The 18,708-nt window shown below is 44.7% G+C and overlaps 1 protein-coding gene across 3 annotated transcripts in view; it reads left to right on the forward strand.

Moving 5' to 3' along the window:
• The window catches only part of SPAG1 (sperm associated antigen 1), a 72,366-nt gene that overhangs the window by 29,880 nt on the left and 23,778 nt on the right, over positions 1-18,708 (forward strand). For all 3 annotated transcript variants that reach the window (XM_050940704.1, XM_050940703.1, XM_050940705.1), the window contains 2 exons: positions 22-121; positions 2,959-3,111. In XM_050940704.1, coding sequence (XP_050796661.1) covers positions 22-121; positions 2,959-3,111 — 253 coding nt within the window. The remainder of the gene's footprint in view (positions 1-21; positions 122-2,958; positions 3,112-18,708) is intronic.

Here is an 18,708-nt window from a genome sequence, read left to right on the forward strand (position 1 = left end):
TGTACTTGCATATAATTTTAGGAGTGCAAAGTGGAGATGATCTAAGTATCTTGTATTCAAATAGAGCAGCATGTTACCTTAAAGAAGGCAACTGCAGTGACTGCATTCAAGACTGTAACAGGTAAACAGCATTCTTTCTTGTAGGGAAACAGCATTCCTATTGATGATTAAACATTTTAAATCAGTTTCTCATTATTAAAATACTATTTCAACTGAGTCATTCTAAGGAAGGGCTAGTTTCTTGTCATATTGACAGGAATCTTTATCTGTTAAAATATGTTATGAATCACTCACTACTAGGGGAGAGGTAATTTTAAGAATATTGTATAAGTTGACGTGTAAAGACAATTAAATCTTCCCAAATGTACATAGAAATGCATGGAAGACTTAAATGAACAAAATGTTAACGTTAAATGAAAACAGGCTCTTTACTGAACAGTTTTTGAATGCTCCATAGTTATTTATTTGTAGTCTCTTTTCACCCTAGGACTGACAACCTTGTTTGAAACTGTTTTAAAGCATGTTTACCGTAGAAATTGTTTTGCATGTACACTCAACATATTCACAATCTGTGTTACAATTGTGTTCAGAAACTGAGCTAGAATTCTGCTGTCTACTTATGGTGCATTGTTTTACGGCACCATTGGCTGAAGGTCAGGTACCCTCAATCTCCCCCTCCAAAAAAACCACATTGAAGTTATTACTGTTTTTCCTAAAATTTCTGTTGAATTTCATAAGAGTGATTAATGAGTATAAGGCCAAACAAATTTCCTCTTTTGTAATGCAAAGCTGTAACGTTCTGGAGTGCAATCCAGACCTGTGGAGAGCGTGGAGTTGCCTTGCCAGGAGGCTCCAGGATCCAAAGCATTGGACCAGGGCTGCCCAATATGTTGACATGAGTGCATGCTTGTTACTGACAGTGGGTGTCCCAGGCAGAGAGTCATAGTAACAAGGCATTGTGAGGCATGGGGTTACAGGATAAGAGGTGACAGAACTCTTCACTGGTCTGGATTGCACCCCAGAATGTGACATATACGCAACTAGAGTATAAAAATATTAATAACTGGATATAATATAGATTTAGCTTTTCATTTTTATTAATTAAGCTGCCAACATATTGAATATAGTTTACCATCTGCTTTAGGAGTTTTCTTAGAATGAAAGGTTTTTTTCATACACTTTCTAATACTCTCCATAATTTTAAACTTTGTTGTAATTAGTGAAGATATAAGATAGTTGAAAAAGACAGACATTTACTGACCAAATAAAGTTACAAAATTATAGCAGTAAATTGCTTGTTCTGTTTCTTTGACTATAACTCTGCCATTGAAAACTATACTGTGAACCTGTGTTTTGTATTCTATTTGAGTGGAAACCTATATCATCATCATCATCATCATCAGTATAGTATTAATTTATGGTACTACCCATAATATGCTATACACTTTCTATATAGACAGAGAGGTATGGTTCCTGCCACAATGAGCAGAGACAGCAAATAGACAGAAGTTAGGAAGAATGGGAAACAGAAACAATATTAAAAAAAATGTCAAGTGGATTTGCTGTAGGCAGCACAACAGAAATGGGTAAGGTTTAATAATGATTTATGATTGACTTCAGCAAGGCTATGGATGGCATAGTGCTTGTATTCTTGATGTAAAAAAAAACACCCCAAAAATGTTTTACACATTTGTCTTCTAATCTTTGTTTCTTGAGAGGCTTCCAGGAATCCTCTTAGCTCCTCTTCCCCATAAGGGTCCTGATTTGGAGTAATTTACCCTTCGTCTGTGGAAATCAGGATGTAGCTCCCTTATACTAGCTTCCACTTCCTCATATTACTGCTATGGCATAACCTATCACCTGACTAACATTACCCTCCAACTATACCCTGAAAATGCATGCTGGCTAACTTCATCTCCCAGATGCTGGTAGTCCCCAAGAAATGCACCCCTTCCATCTGACTTTGTATCTACCCTTTAGATTACACCAAATTCTTAGGTGTTATGAACCTGAAAATTAGCTAGTGTTCTCAAGGTTAAAAAAGTTAAAAGCAGTAGTTGAGCCTTAGTAGTACTATGGAGTGATGCATAATTGCTATTCTAAACAGTACTTAGCAATAGAAGGGATCTTGGAAGCTTTTAAACATAACTGTCTTCATTATTTAGATAGGATATGTACTCCTGTATATATATAACAGCTAGCTGCCTAGAATCCTCTAAATCGCAATACCTCTATTGTTCCATTAACAAAAGACACTTTTTAAATAATAATGCTTTTGTGGGCATTTTGTGCTTTTGTGAGCCCATCATGTCACTTAGAAGTAATACTCGTGCTGCACTAGAGACTGAGCTTGCTGCCTGACCGCATCAGCAGCAGTGTTATCTGGGAGACATCCTGCCAAAACAGTCAGTTTTTTCCTTGTATGCTAACCTCAGTTGCTCACAGCCAACAGGCAGTTGTGTACTACTTGTACTATTGCTAAATATTTGCTTCATGTTTTACAACTACTGAGGAACTGAAAGCTATTAAAGGAACAAGCAGACAGAACAAGCATAAATTCATAAGATCCACACAGATCTAGGCACCATTTAAACAGAATAATCATCCCATTAAGATTAAGCAGAATAACCACATTAAGATTCTATTAAGTATGGCGGGCCTTAAATGTGTTCACTATGGAAGAGGTAGGTTACTAGACTGAGTTAACAAATTTAAGTTGAATATATTGTAATAAAATATGCTAGCATGTACATGGCTGCAATCCCATTTTGGGTTTTTTTAGTTGCTAATAAACCACTCCAGATCTGCTTTCCTATTTTGTCAAGATAACCCCAAAATGAAATAATGGACATACTATGTATAGTTCTTTATATAATTGAATAGCTTCATTAGGTTTACATGACAATTCTGTTTTCAGCCCTGCACTGCTTGTAATCTTTTTTCTTTTGTATTCTCAAGAGCTCTGGAACTTCATCCATTTTCCCTTAAACCTCTTCTGCGACGGGCAATGGCATACGAGTCCATGGAGCGATATCGGCAGGCGTATGTTGATTATAAAATGGTTCTACAGATAGACAGTGGGATCCAGGCAGCAAATGACAGTGTTAATAGGTAACCTCAATTTGTGGCTTTTGTGTTCTTATAAGATCTTATAGGATTTTATATTTTATTTTATTTGTTTTCCTTTATCTTCTCCCTCTCCTCTATGTGCTTCAGAGTTAGAAGTATATACAGAAACATCAGTTGTTTGTTCTTAATTATGTTCACAGTAACATCATTTCCCATTGATTGTATTCACTCTACAATTAAACCATGAATGCAAACTTGAAGGGTGGACTTTTCTTTTGCTTTCAGCACCTGTGAATGTACCATCTTTTTTCCTCTACTGTTCTGTCATTTTTCCACTACCCACACTGTATTGTTCCTCCTCTCTTGTTCTGTGCTTTCCCCATTTCTTTTTAATTCCTTCTGTGTTTTGGTCAGTGTGAGGGCAGCAGCAGAATGAAACTTGTAGGATTCCTGATCCCTGAAGTGTCAGGCTAATGTTTGACATCTAGCCTGCACAGAGATCAACATTCTATTAAGTTTCACTGTGCTACCACTTGTCAACAGTAGCTTATTAGTGGCTTATGCTGCTTCCCTGAGAGTATATTAAAGATTTGATCTTAATCCATGTCAGCAAAATTTCATGTTTTGTGCTGGATATTTCACCCTTTTCTATGTGATTTTAATTTTATAACCGAATGCAGAAATCTCCTGCAAGTTCTGCATGGCAGATATCAACTCTCAATATTGTCCTCTCTCTACTCTGCTGACCTCAATGAGAGATGCATGTATATGTGGAGAGCAAAATGTTAAACTGAGATCTTCCCTATGGCTCTGTGAGAATTTTGCCCTTAATACTTGGGTGTACAAACCTTTATTCTTGTATTAGATGACAAAATGCTATCTTGGGCTGGAGTAGAACAATAATTTCACATGATAGTCTTGACAGTAAGATCTCTAAGTTAGTGGTCTGCTAAACTCTTTCGTTTTAGTGTCTGCATTGGTCATCCATTTAACACTGAAGCATACAAGAGAGAATCTCAATCTCTTGCCATAGAACTTAAGTGCCTCTTACATTCAAGACCAAATTCATAAATACTAAAATGTTTAGCATGTTCTACATGTGGCTGCCAGCAGTAAAAGCGAGATGGAACTCTGGGGAGCTGTATTTGTGTTTGGGTAACAATATTTTTTCCACAGTACAAGATTTGTACGTCATACACCTCGTGAGTGTAGCATCACTTTTGAAAAAAAAAATTAGTTATTGATATTCGAATACTGGACAGATTAAATATGGGAGTTACTGAGAGGGTATATACTTGGAACCTCAGTGATTTTAGAGTCTTTTTTTTTTTTTTTAAACTACAACTATGTTTAAAGGGCTTTACTTTTTTATGTGGGGCTTCAGTTTGCTCCCCTTCTTAACTTTTGGGTTTGCTACCAGGTGAGATAATACTAGCAATAGTCACTGTCTACACAGTGTATAGTCTAAGAAAAATAATTTTTCTAACCTTTGTAATAGTTTCAAACCCCCATCATTCTTGCTGCCAACTGCAGATCATTAATTTCTGTAATTATATTTATAGCAACTGTATAGAATTGTGCTTGATACTTCAAACATTGTCATACTTACATTTCTTTTAACTTATAGTAATTCTATGAATCACAGAACTGTATTTGCTTTTTTCTCCTTTAAATATTGTGTATGAGAACAGAGAAGCCAGTATGCATTGAGCAATAGCCCACATATATTCAACCTTCAGTATTAGAACCTGTTTTATAAAGAGGGACGGACGGAGCATTGAGGTTATTTCCTATGCTTCTTGAAAAGTGAACGGTAACTTTAACTTCTACCTGTAGGTGTATGTACACCAGAATGGATCTTAGGTTAACATTTTCTGTAAAGGATGTTATCTTTAACTGTAGAGTAAACTTGCCAGTACATCAGTGTCTACATCTGGTACTAGATGAGTTCCTGGTGTGGTGAAATTACGGATGTCAAGCAATTGGTGTACATGGTTTTACCTCCTGTATCACTATCTTTTATTTATAAACAGGTACTTTAGAAATTTCCTGATTGACGTTCTTGTAACTTACATAGGGTTTAAGCTTCCTATTTTTTCTTCCTTAACATTTTTCCCTTTTTTCCTTTCTAGGCCTTCCTTATGCTTTTAGCTTCACTACTCATTACTCTTTCCTCCCTGGCAACCCATCATCTTATTTCAGCTGCTTCTTCCTTCTCCTCCTTTGCGGGTAATTCATTTTTGGCTTTCAGATTTTGTTTTTAGAGTATAGCTCTCTTGTGCAAGTTTAAATACAATTTATTTTAAAATTTTTATCATTTCTAAATTCAATTTAAATAGCTGATCAAATAAAGAAAATACACCTCTACAGCGATATAAGGTGACCTGATAGAACACGAATTTGGATATAACATGGTAAAACAGTGCTCGGGGGGGGAGGGGGCGGGGCTGCACCCTCCAGTGGATCAAAGCTAGTTCGATATAACGTGGTTTCACCTATAATGCGGTAGGATATTTTGGCTCCTGAGGACAGCGTTATATCGGGGTAGAGGTGTACTCAGTTTCAGTGAAAAAGAGAAACAGTTTTAAAAGAAACAGTTTAAGAAGTGAATTACAAAGGAAAAAAGGTGGCATTTCTACCTTTCCTGTTCCTTTTTGATGTAAAGGGATAACCTCAAAAATGTCATTTAAAAAATATTTTTCTGCATGTCTTTTATATTAGGAATATCAGGTCCTGGCTTCCTGTTTTTTTGGAGAACTTTTTAAGGTCCTCAGCAGGATCTGACTGGTGATATCACAGGAAGCTGACTAATCTGCTGTTCTTTCACCCCTAGGTGAAGGGGAATCTTATTCAGGCTATCTTCTGAGGCTGGCCTAAATAACTAGGTCCTCCAAAAATCTTACAAGCAAAAATAGAGCTCAGGTCCTGAGGTTCCTATTAAGTCATGTAAAAGACAAGCAGCATTGTTAAAATAAAACTTTGAGATTATCTGTGTACATCAAAAAGAAAGCATTGAAGGGTGTGAGCAATTTATTTATTTTTGCTTTGCAGTTCCACCATTAATAAGAGAGTTTGTCATGTTGGTTAGAATATGTTGAATGACTTTTTTTGTGGTGTCCTGATACGTTATCCTGCAGGAGTGGTAGCAGGCACTGTTATTTGAAGGATCTTGCTTATGGAAACTGTTCCCTGTAATGATGTTCCAGAACCTAGGTTTGGCAAGCTTCTTTTCAGTGAGGCTTTTCATCAGTGCCATTTTACCACTGACTGCATACCATCAGGTTTCCATGGCTAGTTTTTTTTTTTTTAATGTTCTGTTGGATTGACTGCTATTTCTACTGTTCCTTTTTAATTATTGTGAGGCATCTATAGGCCATGGCAATGGGGACTGTGTATATGCACTTCCATTCACTAAATGGACTTCTCTTTCTAATTGACTCTAATTCCAATATGTTTCCTGTAATACCAGTTATTAAAAGCTGCAGAGTTCTTCTGGTGAAATTTGTTACAAACTTTTGTATGAAAAGTATACTGTATAAACATGGCTCTATCAAATTCATGGTTCGTTTTTATAAATTTCACAGTCAATGCATTTTAAAAATCATGAATTTCAGAGTTTCAGATATTTAAATTTTAAATTTCACAGGGTTGTAACAAAGCATAAATATGTATTTTTAGTATCAGAGGGGTAGCCGTGTTAGTCTGGATCTGTAAAAGCAGCAAAGAATCCTATGGCACCTTATAGACTAACAGACGTTTTGGAGCATGAGCTTTCGTGGGTGAATACCCACTTCTTCAGATGCATGTAGTGGAAATTTCCAGGGGCAGGTATATATATGCTAGCAAGCAAGCTAGAGATAACGAGGTCAGTTCAATCAGGGAGGATGAGGCCCTGTTCTAGCAGTTGAGGTGTGAAAACCAAGAGAGGAGAAACTGGTTCTGTAGTTGGCAAGCCATTCACAGTCTTTGTTCAATCCTGAGCTGATGGTGTCAAATTTGCAGATGAACTGAAGCTCAGCAGTTTCTCTTTAAAGTCTGGTCCTGAAGTTTTTTTGCTGCAGGATGGCCACCTTAAGGTCTGCTATAGTGTGGCCAGGGAGGTTGAAGTGCTTTCCTACAGGTTTTTGTATATTGCCATTCCTAATGTCTGATTTGTGTCCATTTATCCTATGTATTTTTAAAATGGCAAAATATAAACATGTAAAGCCTTTAAGTAAGTGTTTCCCAAACTGGGGGTCCCGACCCAAAAGAGGGTTGGAAGGCTATTGTAGGGGCAATGTGGCATTGCCATCTTTCTGTGCTGCCTTCAGAGCTGGGTGGCTGGAGAGCAGTTGCATCTGGCCAGACACCCAGCTCTGAAGGCAGCTCTGCCGCCAGCACAGAGGTAAGAGTGGCATGGTATGGTATGGTATTGCCATTCTTACTTCTGCGCAGAAGTAAAGGTGGCAATACCGCAATCCCCCACATTAGTCTTGCCACCCACCTTTTGGGTCAGGACCACCAGTTTGAGAAACACTGCTTATAGCATAGTGTAAAAGTACACAAAAGACCAATTTTATGCCTGGTCCATGTCACATTTTTCATGGCCGTGAATTTGGTCTTGTCATAAACAGATAAGTAAGAGTTAATAGAACAGAAGTACTTCATATCTCTTTTGTCTGTAAAGGGTTAACAAGATCAGTGAGCCTGGCTGTCACCTGACCAGAGGACCAATCAGGGGACAGGATAATTTCAAATCTTGAGGGAGGGAAGTTTTTGTGTGTGCGGTTAGATTTTGGTGGTTGTTGTTCACTCTGGGGGCTCAGAGGGACCAGACGTGCAACCAGGTTTCTCTCCAATCTCTCCGATACAGGCTCTTATAAATTCAGAATAGTAAGTATTAAGTAGATAAGGCGAGCTAGGCTTATGTTTGTTTTCTTTATTTGCAAATGTGTATTTGGCTGGGAGGAGTTCAAATGTGTATTTGGCTGGGAGGAGTTCAAATGTGTATTTGGCTGGGAGGAGTTCAAATTTGTATTTTTCTGAAAGGATTTTAATTTGTACTTGTATACTTAGGCTGGGAAGGTATTCCCAGTGTCTGTAGCTGAAAGACCCTGTACCTATTCCATCTTAAATTTACAAAGATAATTTTTACCTTTGTTCTTTCTTTAATTAAAAGTTTTTCTTGTTTAAGAACCTGATTGTTTTTTTTTATTCTGGTGTTAGACCCCAGGGGACGCGGTCTGGATTCACCAGGGAATTGGTGGGGAGAAAAGAGGGAAGGGGGAGAGAGAGGTTAATTTCTCTCTGTGTTAGGATTACTTTCTCAGGGAGAGTCTGGGAGGGGGAGAGAGAAGGAGGGGGGAAGGGGAATTTTCCTCTCTGTTTAAAAATTCAAGGAGTTTGAATCACAGTGATCTTCCAGGGTAACCCAGGAGGGGAAGCCTGGGAGAAGCAACGGTGGGGGAAAGAGTTTACTTTCCTTGTGTTAAGATCCAGAGGGTCTGGGTCTTGGGGGTCCCCGGGCAAGGTTTTGGGGGGACCAGAGTGTACCAGGCACTGTAATTCCTGGTTGGTGGCAGTGCTACAGGTTCTAAGCTGGTAATTAAGCTTAGAGGAATTCATGCTGGTACCCCATCTTTTGGACGCTAAGGTTCAGAGTGAGGATTTATGCCATGACAGGTCTCTATTCGCTGGCCAGTATGAATGAGCTTGCATATACATACCAGATGTGTTCATCATAAGATTCTTTAATACTCTCTCAGGTATGGCTGAGGTTTGTTTAAATAAGGTATTTAACACACATTGCCACATAGTGGCTGAACAATATAATACAGAAGAGTGCTCTGTTACATTTCCCCCTACCATTCCTACCATATACAATATTTACACTATTAGGCTATCTTTGACATTCAGTATGTATCAGTCTGTTGCATGTCTCTGAATCATACTGGTTTCTAATTACACGACCCAAACATCTAAGAGCTTGATCATCTGGCTGTCCATTAGTTGCAGTGACTGGCTGTGGTTGATTTGGAATCCTTGAGTCGTTGTCATCTTTTTCTGTTCTCTATTCTTTTCTTGGGTCACCTTGAAGAAGAATTTCTGGACAGATGCACCATGAAACCAATGATATATTTGAGATACATGATATTTTCATCTTCTGGACAGATGACCTAGACTCCCTCATAGATGTCCACTACAACTTCAACCACTCCCACCCATCGATTATACTTTTTCTAAAATACTCCCACATTAGCATCAAACTCCTGGAAACCATGATGACCTTCAGCAGTGGAACCCTACAGACAACTATATAGAAGAAACCCACTGATGGCTACAACTACCTTCACAGATCCAGTAAATTCCCCGAACACACCAAGAAATCTTATCTACAGCCAGGCACTCAGATACTGCAGAATATGCTCCGAGGAAAGTCCAGGATACAAACCTCAATGCACTTAAAACTGCCTTCACCAAACAAAGTGGATTGCATCATGGAATGGGCCCCCACATACTTGAGAGAGCCTGCTTCAATATAGAAATAAAATCTCCAACCACACACCTCTAGTTGTCACTTATTGCCCCACATTGATGATACACCATATGGATTCCCAACGGTTATACTCCATACTTGATGGGGTCCATATCCAAAAGGAAATCTTTCCTGAACTCCTTCTGGCCTTCAAATAACCCCTCCAAGCTCAGCATCAGGAGCAACCTCCCCACAGATCAGGAAACACCAACTCAGCCCTACCAGAACAACAGGTGCAAAACCTGTAGACATATCTTCACTGCTCAGTGATCAGCATCTCCCACAAAACACCTTTCGAGATCCATGGGTCCTTGCCCATCTATCACAACATATGACATACCTTATCCAGTTCACTGAATGCCCCAATAACCACTATGTGGGTGAAACAAGACTGTCACTAGGCTCTCAAATGAACTCACACAGAAAAATGATAAAAGACAAGAACATCATATCACCTGTGGGTAAACACTTTTCACAAAGCAATCACTCAATTGCTGACCTCTCAGGCCTTACCCTCAAAGGAAATCTGCACAACAACTTCCAAAGATGAGCCTGGGAGCATAAATTCATAACTTTTGCTAGACGCTAAAACTCATGGACTGAGTAAAGTCACTGGATTTATGGCCTATTACAACAATCTATAACCTACGAAAGCCCCCAGCTTCCCTTCTACCCCATGACTGGAGAGGTGTTAATGAGTCAGTTCACCTTGAATGGTCCCTTGAAATATATGTTAACTATTGATGTAAACAATGTGTTCTTCTTCGAGTGCTTACTCATATCCATTCCAGTTAGGTGTGCGCGCGCCGCATGCACGTTCGTCGGAGATTTTTACCCTAGCAACACTCGGTGGGCCGGCAGGGTGCCCCCTGGAGTGGCGCCGCTATGGTGCCGGATATATACCCCTGCCGGCCCCTCCGCTCCTCAGTTCCTTCTTACCGCCCGTGTTGGTCGTTGGAACAGTGGAGCGCAGCTTAGCTGATCTCCACCTCCCTAGGGATTCGCTCGTTTCTATTGTAATTGTGTATATAGTTCGATTTCTTCTAGTATAGTTAGTGTTTAGTTATTAGTTTTGTAATAGTTATTGTAGATAGTTAAGAGGGATCGGGGGTTAGCCCCTTCCCCTCACCCGGTACCGGGGCCCATGCCTGGTTCACCGGGCTTCAAACCGTGCTCGGCCTGTCATAGCCGGATGCCCACAGGAGACCCTCACGACTCCTGTCTTAAGTGCTTGGGTGAGTCCCATCTTATGGACAAGTGCCGCATCTGTAAGGCGTTCAAGCCCCGGACTAAAAAAGAGGAGGACATTCGCCTGAAACAACTCCTGATGGAGGCAGCGTTGACTCCCCAGTCTTCGGCACCGCGAACAAGTGCCTCTTCGGCACCGGAGCGCACGCCAACAGTGAAGGCTCCTCGACACCAACCATCACCCGCCCAAGCTCCTACCCGGCACCATTCGCTCTCACCACGGAGCAAGAAGCACAAGCCTCCTGCGGCTGCTATATCTACACCGCAGTCTGAGCGCTTAGCCAAGTCGGACCGCCCGGCACCGTCAACTGCCGCGGCACCGACGTCCTCCGCACCGTTGATTCCAGCCTCGCAAGAGCCGTCGAGTCTGGTGCTTAACAGCTCCCCGGCACGCACCGTGGTTGAGCTTATCGTGCCCTCCACTCCGGAGATGTTCTCCACGGCACGGGACTTGATTGCCTTGACGGAGCCTGAGCTGCCTCAACCCCCAGCGCCACTGGTGCGGGTCCCTCAGTCAATAGGCAAGCAGGCCCTCATGAGACCTCCTTTGCCCGGTACCACGGGACGCCGCCGGTCCCGATTCAGGTCCCACAGGCACTCCTGGTCCTGTCTCATAGACTCATAGACTCTAGGACTGGAAGGGACCTCGAGAGGTCATCGAGTCCAGTCCCCTGCCCTCATGGCAGGACCAAATACTGTCTAGACCATCCCTAATAGACATTTATCTAACCTACTCTTAAATATCTCCAGAGATGGAGATTCCACAACTTCCCTAGGCAATCTATTCCAGTGTTTAACTACCCTGACAGTTAGGAACTTTTTCTTAATGTCCAACCTAAATCTCCCTTGCTGCAGTTTAAGCCCATTGCTTCTTGTTCTATCATTGGAGGCTAAGGTGAACAAGTTTTCTCCCTCCTCCTGATGACTCCCTTTTAGATACCTGAAAACTGCTATCATGTCCCTTCTCAGTCTTCTCTTTTCCAAACTAAATAAACCCAATTCCTTCAGCCTTTCTTCATAGGTCATGTTCTCAAGACCTTTAATCATTCTTGTTGCTCTTCTCTGGACCCTCTCCAATTTCTCCGCATCTTTCTTGAAATGCGGTGCCCAGAACTGGACACAATACTCCAGTTGAGGCCTAACCAGCGCAGAGTAAATCGGAAGAATGACTTCTCGTGTCTTGTTTACAACACACCTGTTAATGCATCCCAGAATCATGTATGCTTTTTTTGCAACGGTATCACACTGTTGACTCATATTAAACTTGTGGTCTACTATGACCCCTAGATCTCTTTCTGCCATACTCCTTCCTAGACAGTCTCTTCCCATTCTGTATGTGTGAAACTGATTGTTCCTTCCTAAGTGGAGTACTTTGCATTTATCTTTATTGAACTTCATCCTGTTTACCTCAGACCATTTCTCCAATTTGTCCAGATCATTTTGAATTTTGACCCTGTCCTCCAAAGCAGTTGCAATCCCTCCCAGTTTGGTATCGTCCGCAAACTTAATAAGCGTACTTTCCATGCCAACATCTAAATCGTTGATGAAGATATTGTCCCAAAACAGACCCCTGCGGAACCCCACTTGTTATACCTTTCCAGCGGGATTGGGAGCCATTAACAACTACTCTCTGAGTACGGTTATCCAGCCAGTTATGCAACCACCTTATAGTAGCCCCATCTAAATTGTACTTTCCTAGTTTATCTATAAGAATATCATGCGAGACCGTATCAAATGCCTTACTAAAGTCTAGGTATATCACATCCACCGCTTCTCCCTTATCCACAAGGCTCGTTATCCTATCAAAGAACGCTATCAGATTAGTTTGACATGATTTGTTCTTTACAAATCCATGCTGGCTATTCCCTATCACCTTACCACCTTCCAAGTGTTTGCAGATGATTTCTTTGATTACCTGCTCCATTATCTTCCCTGGCACAGAAGTTAAACTAACTGGTCTGTAGTTTCCTGGGTTGTTTTTATTTCCCTTTTTATAGATGGGCACTATATTTGCCCCCTTCCAGTCTTCTGGAATCTCCCCCGTCTCCCATGATTTCCCAAAGATAATAGCTAGAGGCTCAGATACCTCTTCTATTAACTCCTTGAGTATTCTAGGACGCATTTCATCAGGCCCTGGTGACTTGCAGGCATCTAACTTTTCTAAGTGATTTTTTACTTGCTCTTTTTTTATTTTCTCTTCTAAACCTACCCTCTTCCCGTAAGCATTCACTATACTAGACATTCCTTCAGACTTCTCAGTGAAGACTGAAACAAAGAAGTCATTAAGCATCTCTGCCATTTCCAAGTCTCCCGTTACTGTTTCCCCCTCCTCATTGAGCAGTGGGCCTACCCTGTCCTTAGTCTTCCTCTTGCTTCTAATGTATTGATAAAAAGTCTTCTTGTTTCCCTTTATTCCCATAGCTAGTTTGAGTTCATTCTGTGCCTTTGCTTTTCTAATCTTGCCTCTGCATTCCTGTGTTATTTGCCTATATTCATCTTTCGTGATCTGACCTAGTTTCCATTTTTTATATGACGCCTTTTTATTTTGTAGGTCACGCAAGATCTCAAGGGTAAGCCAAGGTGGTCTTTTGCCACATTTTCTATCTTTCCTAACCATTGGAATAACTTGCTTTTGGGCCCTTAATAGTGTCCCTTTGAAAAACTGCCAACTTTCCTCAGTTGTTTTTCCCCTCAGTCTTAATTCCCATGGGACCTTACCTATCAGCTCTCTGAGCTTACCAAAATCCGCCTTCCTGAAATCCATTGTCTCTATTCTGCTGTACTCCCTTCTACCCTTCCTTAGAATTGCAAATTCTATGATTTCGTGATCACTTTCACCCAAGCTTCCTTCTACTTTCAAATTCTCAACAAGTTCCTCCCTATTTGTTAAAATCAAGTCTAGAACAGCTTCCCCCCTAGTAGCTTTTTCAACTTTCTGAAATAAAAAGTTGTCTGCTATGCAGTCCAGGAACTTATTGGATAGTCTGTGCCCCGCGGTGTTATTTTCCCAACATATATCTGGATAGTTGAAGTCCCCCATCACCACCAAATCTTGGGCTTTGGATGATTTTGTTAGTTGTTTGAAAAAAGCCTCATCCACCTCTTCCACCTGATTAGGTGGCCTGTAGTAGACTCCCAGCACGACATCACCTGTGTTTTTTACCCCTTTTAGCCTAACCCAGAGACTCTCCACACTTCCGTCTCCTATGTCCATCTCCACCTGTCATCGGTCCCGCGGCCGCTCGCAGTCCCGGTACCGTTCCCCATCGAGGTACCGGTCGTACTCGCGGCACCATTTGAGGTCCCAGTCGCCATCCAGATACTATTGGCACCGCTTCAGATCTCGGCACCTCTTGCGGCACCGTACCTCTCGCAACCGCTCTCGGCACGGCGATTCCAGGCACCGGTCGACCTCCCGGCACTGCGCTGGTCGCAGGTCCTGGTCCCACTCCCGGCACCGTCACGACTCTCGGTACCGTTCTCCAGCACCGTGTAGGGATGGTTCGAGTGGACGCAGAGACCCATATCAAACGGTCTCCGCCCCCCTGTGGCCGTCTCGTCATACGTCGATCTCCTCCCATGCAGACACTGCATCATATGGGGATTCGGATAACCACCAGAGATCTCATCAGTGGCCCTTTTGGACACCTTGGGCCTACCACCAAACCCAAGGTGATCCACATATACCACCGCGCTCCGGCCCTTCTGAGCATCGGGCGCCAGAGACCATGGTGAGCAGACCTCCCCCGGCGGGTATGGAGGAACCGCCAGCCCACGTACCAGACCCACAAGATCCGCCGCCTCAGGACATCCCCCAAGACCAGGAGTCGATCCAAGACCCGCTTGTCCCCGGGGTTTCATCCTCTTCTTCCCCGGATGAAGCGGTGGCGGGGACGTCTACATCTAGACCGCCCCCAATCGACCTCAGGTCACACCAGGACCTTCTGCGCCGCGTCGCCCTCAATATCAACTTGCCCGTAGAGGAAGTTCCTGAGGTGGATGACCCAGTTGTCAGTATACTGTCAGCGGAGGCTCCAACCAGGATGGCTCTCCCCTTCATCTGCTCGATCCAGGCTAGAGCGGATACCATCTGGCAATCCCCGGCATCCATACTGCCCACAGCCAGAGGAGTCGAACGTAAATACATGGTACCCTCCAAAGTGTACAAGTACCTGTATATACATCCCCCTCCTTGTTCATTGGTTGTTCAATCCATCAATGAACAGGAGCGCCATGGCCAGCAAGCCCCTGCTCCTAAATCAAGGGAGGCCAGGCGAATGGATTTGTTGGGGAGAAAGATCTATTCCGCAGGAGGCCTCCAACTCAGGGTGGCAAACCAGCAAGCCCTCCTGAGTAGGTACAGCTACAACACCTGGGAGGCAATAGGGAAGTTTGCAGAGCTCATCCCGCAGGACTCCTGCCAGGAATTCACAGCTCTCCTGGAGGAAGGGAAAAAAGTTGCGCAGACCTCCCTCCAGGCCTTGCTGGATGCCGCCGATTCGGCAGCTAGAACTGTCGCCTATGGAATTGCCATGCGGCGTATATCATGGCTGCAAGTGTCAGGCCTGCCAGCTGAATTTCAGTACACTATACAGGACCTACCTTTTGGTGGCCAGGGCCTCTTCTCCCAGAAGACGGACCCTCGGCTACAGAGTCTGAAGGACAATCATGTAATTATGCGTTCGCTGGGAATGCATACGCCGCAGACTCAAAGACGATCTTTCCGGTCACAACCTCAGCGCACCTACCCCCCGCCTCGCCCAGAAGGCGAGGTTGGACCTCTCGCAGGCGACAGTCTGGACCTCGGGGGTAACAATTCCGGTCACACCAAGCCACCGGCGGGACCGAAGCCAAACTTTTGAGGGTGCACCCGAGAGCACTGTACCAGTGACCTCCCAGGATCCTTTTCAGTTCGCCAACCGCCTTGCTGCATTCCTCCCTGCATGGTCCCAGCTGACTTCGGACCGTTGGGTCCTCCGCACGGTGGAATGTGGCTACCGTCTTCAGTTTGTTTCAACCCCACCTTCCCACCCTCCCTCCTCAGGGACCCCTCTCACGAGCAACTCCTTCTGCAGGAGGTTTTGAGGCTCCTTGCGATGGGAGCTATAGAGGAGGTTCCGGAGGAATTAAGAGGCAAGGGGTTCTATTCCAGGTATTTCCTAATTCCCAAAGCAAAAGGGGGCCTCCGGCCTATCCTGGACCTGCGAGGACTGAACAAATTCATGAGAAAGTTCAAGTTCCGCATGGTATCTCTGGGAACCATCATCCCTTCCCTGGATCCCGGAGATTGGTACGCTGCTCTCGACATGAAGGACGCGTATTTCCACATTGCGATTTACCCTCCGCACAGACGATACCTACGCTTTGTGGTGAATCGTCAACATTACCAATTTGCGGTCCTTCCCTTTGGCCTCTCCTCGGCCCCTCGGGTATTCACGAAGTATATGGCGGTAGTCGCCACCTCCCTCCACCGTCGTCGAATACATGTCTTCCCATACCTCGACGACTGGCTTATTTGAGGGACCTCCGAGGCTCAGGTCACCGCTCATGTAAATGTCATCAAGGCCCTATTCACCAGTCTAGGCCTGATAATCAATCTGGACAAATCCATTCTGCTACCTACGCAGAGGATAGAATTCATGGGGGCCATGCTGGACTCCAATCTTGCAACAGCCAGCTTGCCCCCACCATGGTTTCAGGCTATAGTCTCCCTTATACAACGACTACAAAACTTCCCAAAAACCTCTGTCCGCACCTGCCCCGGGCTCCTCAGTCACATGGCTGCGTGCACCTTCATTACGAAGCACGCGAGACTGCGCATGCGTCCTCTTCAGACTTGGCTCGCCTCAGTCTATCGTCCACGCAGGGATGCCATAGACATGATAATCACGGTTCCATCACGTGTTCTGGGCTCCCTCAACTAGTGGCTGACGCCCTCCCTGGTATGTGCCGGTCGTCCGTTCCATCCGTCTCAGCCCTGTGTCCCTGACAACAGACGCTTCCTCTCTCGGCTGGGGCGCTCACTTAGGACACCTTCTCACCCAAGGCCTTTGGTCCTTTCAGGAGCTGGCGCTTCACATCAATGTCCGCAAACTGAGAGCGGTCCGACTGGCGTGCCAGACCTTCCAGCATCACCTACAGGGCCGTTGTGTTGCAGTATTCACAGACAACACAATGGCCATGTGTTACATAAACAAGCAGGGAGGGACGCGATCCTCCCCCCTTTGTCAAGAGGCGATGCAACTGTGGGACTTCTGCATAGCCCACTCAATAGACCTGGTAGCCTCCTTTCTCCCGGGAGTCCGGAACTCTCTCGCGGATCACCTGAGCAGGTCCTTCTTGTCCCATGAGTGGTCCATCTGTCCGGACATCCTCCTTTCAGTATTCTGGAAGTGGGGCTTTCCCCAGAGAGACCTCTTTGCCTCCCGAGAGAACAGGAAATGCCAGGTGTTCTGCTCCCTGCAGGTTTGCTCCCCAGGCTCCCTCTCGGGCGCGTTCCTAATTCCCTGGGAAGGTCATCTACTTTATGCCTTTCCACCCTTTCCCCTAGTCCACAGAATCCTGCTCAAGCTCCGCAGGGACAGGGCCCAGCTGATCCTGATCGCTCCGGCATGGCCGATGCAGCACTGGTACACCATGCTGCTCGACCTATCTCTAGCGGACCGATACCTCTGCCACTCTGCCCGGACCTCATAACACAGGACTTCGGCAGACTTCACCACCCGGACCTGCAGTCCCTCCACCTGACAGCATGGCTGCTGTCTGGTTAAACCAATCAGAGTTGCTCTGTTCCACCCCGGTGCAACAGGTCTTACTGGGAAGCAGAAAGCCTTCCATGTGGGCGACATATCTCGCCAAGTGGAAGCGCTTCTCCCAGTGGTGCGCCCAGCATAACGTTATTCCCGAAGGTGTATCGGTCCCCATTATCTTGGACTACTTATGGTACCTCAAGGAGCAGGGCCTGGCGCTCTCTTCGATAAGGGAGCATCTGGCCGCTATTTCCACCTTGCATCCTGGGGAATCTGGCAGTTCGACCTTCTCTCACCCTATAGTTTCCAGATTCCTTAAGGGCTTGGAGCGGCTCTACCCTCAGGTTAAGCGCCCTTCCCCTACGTAGGATCTCAACCTTGTATTAGCTAGGCTCACGGGCCCTCCCTTTGAGCTGTTAGCCACATGCTCGCTGCTGTACCTATCCTGGAAGACAGCCTTCCTCGTCGCTATCACCTTGGCCAGACGAGTATCGGAGCTTCGTGCTTTGATGGTAGATCCCCCATATACGATATTCCACAAGGACAAGGTACAGCTGTGACTGCACCTGGCTTTCCTTCCCAAGGTGGTCTCTGCCTTCCACATCAATCAAGACATTTTTCTACCAGTCTTCTTCCCGAAGCCGCATGCATCGCGCCGGGAACTACAGCTACATACCCTGGATGTCCGCCGGGCCCTCACCTTTTACATCCAGAGGACCAAACCTTTCAGACGCTCGCCTCAGTTATTTGTAGCGGTCGCAGAGCGCATGAAAGGCATGCCTATCTCTTCCCAGAGACTCTCATCCTGGGTGACGTCCTGTATCCGGACATGCTACGACTTGGCCCGCGTTCCAGCTGGCCATCTCACCGCCCACTCTACTCGGGCTCAAGCCTCGTCTGCCACTTTCCTGGCCTACGTTCCCATCCAGGAAATATGTCGCGCAGCCACCAGGTCTTCCGTCCATACTTTTGCATCTCACTATGCACTGGTCGCGCAGTCTAGAGCCGATGCCGCCTTTGGCTCAGCGGTCTTACATTCCGCAACGTCTCACTCTGACCCCACCGCCTAGGTAAGGCTTGGGAATCACCTAACTGGAATGGATATATATGAGCAAGCACTCGAAGAAG

The sequence above is a fragment of the Gopherus flavomarginatus genome, chromosome 2 (assembly GCF_025201925.1).
Source record: "Gopherus flavomarginatus isolate rGopFla2 chromosome 2, rGopFla2.mat.asm, whole genome shotgun sequence".
Classification (NCBI taxonomy): domain Eukaryota; kingdom Metazoa; phylum Chordata; order Testudines; family Testudinidae; genus Gopherus; species Gopherus flavomarginatus.